We start from the raw sequence: 4792 nt of genomic DNA on the forward strand, positions 1-4792 counted from the left end.
AGCGAGGAGGCAGAGACGCTGGTGGGTGGCCCCGAGCACCTGAAATAGACGGCCTGGGGTGCGAGACGCCATTGCCCCGAAGCAGGGGCTCCGCACGCGCCCCCACACACTCCCTGGGGGCGGTCGCGGGAAGGAACCAGGTGGCCCAAAACAAACTCTGGAAAATGGCCCAGGTCTGTCAGCCCTCTGCTGGTGGTCTGTGTCCCACGCACGGTCCTGGAGGCCCAGCATCGGGACCTGGAGCATCAGGATGGTCCCAGGCCACACCACAGACGTGTCACTTGCAGATTCTGCCATCTACAACGCTGTGACCACTGGGTGGTGTCCATGTGGGAAGGCCACTGACCCCGGGTGCCCCCACCATAGCCGGAGGCTCCGTGAGAAGATGAGATGCAGGTTGTGTCCCCTCCCCTGGTGCCCACATCTAGTCCAGACACGGACCCCACATTCACAGAAGGACTGACGTGACACCTGGCGTTTGCGGAGGCACCTGCGGAGCTGACGACGGGGCGCAGGCTCATGGCACTGGTGCCGCCTCGGTTTATTGAAAAGGCAGAAAAGTGTGAGAAAGTCTTATTACCTATGAAGAACAGAGAGACTGTTAAGAAACACATCTGACAGGGCTCCTGGGGGGCTGTTAGTTAAGCATCCAACTTAGACTCAGGCCATGGTCTCCCCGTCTGTGGGTTCGTGCCTGCGCAGGGCTCTGCTGACCGCTCAGAGCCTGGCGCCCGTCTTCGGATTCTGGGTCGCCCTCGGTGCCCCTCCCCCACCCTCACTATCTCTGTTAAAAATAAATAAACATTAAAAAAATTTTTTTTAATTATAAATTAAAAGAAGTCCCAAATCAGGTCCTTGATTTGTAAGCTAGAACCGAATGTCTTGGGACATTCAAAGTTTGCCAACTCCCAGACGAGCAGCGGCCGCGGGCTCAGGCGGCTGGACGGCGCTCACCTGCGGGCACGGACTCCTCAGGTGGCTCTGGATCTCGTCCATCGTGTCCGCGCCGTACGACACAGTCCCCAGGTGCAGCCGCTTAAACACCATCTCGTTCTGGGTGAGGGTTCCTGCGACGGGAGCGGCAGAGACAGCAATCAGCGCACACGGGAGGCCGCGAGCAGACGCAGGACTCCCCACCCCCACGCCCCCTCCCTGCGCGCCTCGGCTCTGGGATCCCAGCACCCGAGGTCACCCTGGTCAGGTCCCAGGCCCCCGGTGGCGCTGCAGTGACGCGCGCACGCCGCCCTTCAGTTCACACGTGTGACCTGGCCGCCGGGGTGGCTGCGTGCCAGAACATGGCCCGAGGACTGCGGCTCGTCCCAAACCAGCGCGCCGATCAGCGCTGTCAAAACCGCATTTTGAAGTTAAGTATTTTCCATTGAACAGGGACAGCTGCGTTTAACCCTTCGCGTCCATCTGTCCCACGTGGGCGGGCGGGGTCCTGAGCTCGGTCTCCGGGCCGCCCGCCGCAGATGGGGAGGGCCTCCAGGAGGTGGGGGCCACTCCTGGGGACTGCCGGCCCGCGTGTGCCCGCCACTCCCGTGTGCCTGTGCGCGAGGGGGCACTGCCCCGCCGCTGCGAGGGTTTAGGAGAGGAGCACGGGCTGGGTTCATGAGCTTTCTGGGGTGTGGCTTCCCGTCAGGGGATACGCAGGGAGTGACCTCGTGAAAGGCCGTGGGCCATCACGTTATTTCAAAACCGTGGTGAGTTTTCATTAAAAATGATACATAAATTCGCCATGTTACACACAACAACTCGGCAAACCCCAAACTCTGTGAATACGTGTCACCTAACATAAAAGTACACGCAGAGTATGTGCATGTGATCCTTGCTCGCTCGCCCTTGGGGACGCGCGGTCGCCCAGCCTCCCCGGGCTTCTCCGCACTGGCTTCAAAGCACACAGACGGATCGGCCGCGGGCTGAGATCCTCATGAACGCCAACACGCAGAACCCTGTCACCGGCCGGTCACAGCGAGGGTGGGCCCTCCACACGCTCAGCATTACCGACTGTTGCTTTCTCTGGCACACGTGACGCTGCCAATACAAAGCGTTTCCCACCCACCCCTGACTCCACACACGTTAGTGGGAACTAGGGTCCAAGACGAGAGCTCGTCCGGCAGCACCCCCACCGGGACATGGGGGGGGCGGGAGCACAAGAGGAGAGCCTGCCCTTCCCGTGTTCGGGGCCGTCCCCCGCCGCCTCTCACAAGGACGGATACGACACGCGTTTCACACAAACAGCAGCTGCTCCTGCGGGGGCTTCTTATCAACTTTGTCTTTAACCCTCTTGATACCTTGAATAAACGGAACCTAAGTTTCCTGAAATCGGAATTACGTGAGAATGAGAAGTATAGTTCACAAGGGCTTTTGGGTCACGTCATCATCACCAAATAGGATTAGTTTCAGATACATTGAACTATGTGATTGAAAACAATTCGGCCTCCAGATAAGGAAGTTCTAGAAATGATTTACAACAAAGATTTGAGATGAAAACGATAGCTCTGTTATCCAAAGTCAAGATAATGAGACGGCACACTAATTCCTATCAGAGTAAGCACGGAGTTCCCCCTATTACGTGTGCCCAGATGAGTCCTCTGAAAAATTATTTAATATATTATTCTAACAAAAAAGATTTTACTTATCAGATTGACATAATTTCCTGTCAACGTTTTTTTCTCTGATACACACTGAACGTGAGACACTTATTTACAAAGGCCGCGGTAATGAGGCAGTTTGTAAGTGTGACTCTGACAAACAATGCTTCTCTTAACCTTTTTATCACGAATGCCTCTCTATACGAGGCAAAGAACACGATAGTGGACACCTGACTGTTCCTCCAAGAGCAAACTATTATCTCTTTAGGTTTTAAAATCGCTGAATGCAAGTAACAGAAGACCCCGGATAGAGAGACCCCGCCTCCCCCGCTTGTGTTCCTACCCCACCGGGACTGTGGGGACCAGCGCCGGAGGCCATGCAGTGCCATCGCTGTTTCCGCATTAATCATTCACAACTTTTTTTTTTTGGTAAAAACTGAAGTGAAACGGATGTGTGCGACCTATTGCAGGGGTTCCCTACGGTGACTCGGTATTTCTGCACATCCCAAAATGCAGTTCAAACCTGTCACCGTGCGAGCCACTGCAAGGTCATCGACCGCACTCCCTGTGACGTGCGTCTTTTATCACAGCAAGTCGGCTCCCCTCCCCCCCTTCACCTGCTTCACCCTTACCCTCCCCCCACCCCGTCGAGGAGTCTCTCTATTGCGTGTTTAGTTCCACGTATTTGAGATTCTCTGACTTGCTGGCTCCATCCACGTCGTCGCAAATGGCAGGATTCCATCTTTATGGCTGGGTCGCGCTGTGCGCATGCACGTCTCCCTTACCACTCTTCTGTCGGGGCGCTTGGGCTGCGCTCGAGTCTCGGCTGCTGTAAACACAGGGATGCAGACAGCTTCTTGAATTCCTGTTCGTGTTTTCTTTGGGTAAATGCCCAGGACTTGAGCTCCTGGACAGCAGGGTGGTTCTACTTTTCACTTTCTGAGGAACCTCCACCCTGGTCCCCAGAGCGGCTGCCGCGGTTTGCCCTCCCGCCAGCCGTGCGCGAGGGCTGCCCCTGCCTCCACGACCCAGGCAGCCCCGCTGTCCCCGCGCTGTTGAGTCCAGCCACGCTGATGGGTGTGAGGGGGGGTCTCGCCGTGGTTTTGACTTGTGTCCCCGACAATGAGTGACACTGAGCGTCGTCAGGTGTCTATTGATCTTTTGGATGCAAATGTCTGTTTAGATCCTCTGCCCATTAAAAAAAAGTTTTTGATACTAAGTTGCCTAAGTTCTTTATATATTTTTGGACTTAACCCCCGATGGGATGGTTGATTTGAAAATATCTTCTTCCATTCAGTAGGCTGCTTTTCCAGAGTGTTGATGGTTTCCTTTGCTGTGTAGAAGCTTCTTAGTTTGATGAAATCCCACTGGTTTATTTTAGCTTTTGGTGCCCTTCCCTGGGGAGACAGACGCAAGCACATGTTGCTGAGGCCACGTAGAGACTGTGCCTGTGTTTTCCTCTAGAACTTCTGCTGTTTCTGGGCTTCGCTGCCGTGCTGAGTTTGTGGGTGTAAGAAAAGGTCCAGTGCTCTCTGCTGTGGCTGTCACTGGAGGGACAGTCTCCCCGTCCCACGGTCTTGTCTCCTCTGTCGGGATCGGCCGCCCGTTTACGTGGGGGTTTTCGGTTCTTGATCCTGTCCCGCTGGTCTGTGCTGCGCCGCGCCGCGGGGGCCGGGGCTCGCCGGCCTACGGCCTGAGGCGCCACCATTTCCCGACCTTGCAGTGCCTTCCTCCAGGGTGGGGGTCTGCACTCAGGATACACGGCACGACCATGGCCTCCCCCACACTCGGTCCACACGCCCCCCCCCATCCCCCCGGCCTCCCCTCCCCCGACACGCCCACACCATCCTCACCAGGCGCACTCCTCCCGCGTCCACCGCCCCCGGACACACCGGCAGCTCACATTCCCGTTGGTTTCTAACACACTTGGAATTCACTTATGGGTTTGGCAGACACTCCCGCAGAGGCATCGCTGCACTCGGGCTTTGGAGGCTGACGGGCGGGGCGCGAGCCCTGTCACCTGTGGGCCGGGGAACCCCCCGCCCCAGCGTGTCTGCAAAGGCGGACGCGCCCACCGCCTGGCCGAGCTCAGCGCCAGGGGCGTGAGGCCGCGTGCAAAGTGCCCGAAGCTCAGGCGCCTCGTGCTGCAGAGGCAGAGCCGGGCCCAGGGCAGGCGGCTCCCGAGGGTCACCTGGGGC

The 4792-nt window shown here is 57.2% G+C and overlaps 1 protein-coding gene across 1 annotated transcript in view; it reads right to left on the bottom strand.

The window, feature by feature from the left end:
• Positions 1 to 4792, bottom strand: part of ATP9B (ATPase phospholipid transporting 9B (putative)) — a 184946-nt gene that overhangs the window by 34248 nt on the left and 145906 nt on the right. The window contains exon 19 of the mRNA XM_029922755.1: positions 955 to 1067. Within this exon, the coding sequence (XP_029778615.1) occupies positions 955 to 1067 (113 nt within the window). The remainder of the gene's footprint in view (positions 1 to 954; positions 1068 to 4792) is intronic.

This window comes from Suricata suricatta, chromosome 14, assembly GCF_006229205.1.
Source record: "Suricata suricatta isolate VVHF042 chromosome 14, meerkat_22Aug2017_6uvM2_HiC, whole genome shotgun sequence".
Taxonomy (NCBI): domain Eukaryota; kingdom Metazoa; phylum Chordata; class Mammalia; order Carnivora; family Herpestidae; genus Suricata; species Suricata suricatta.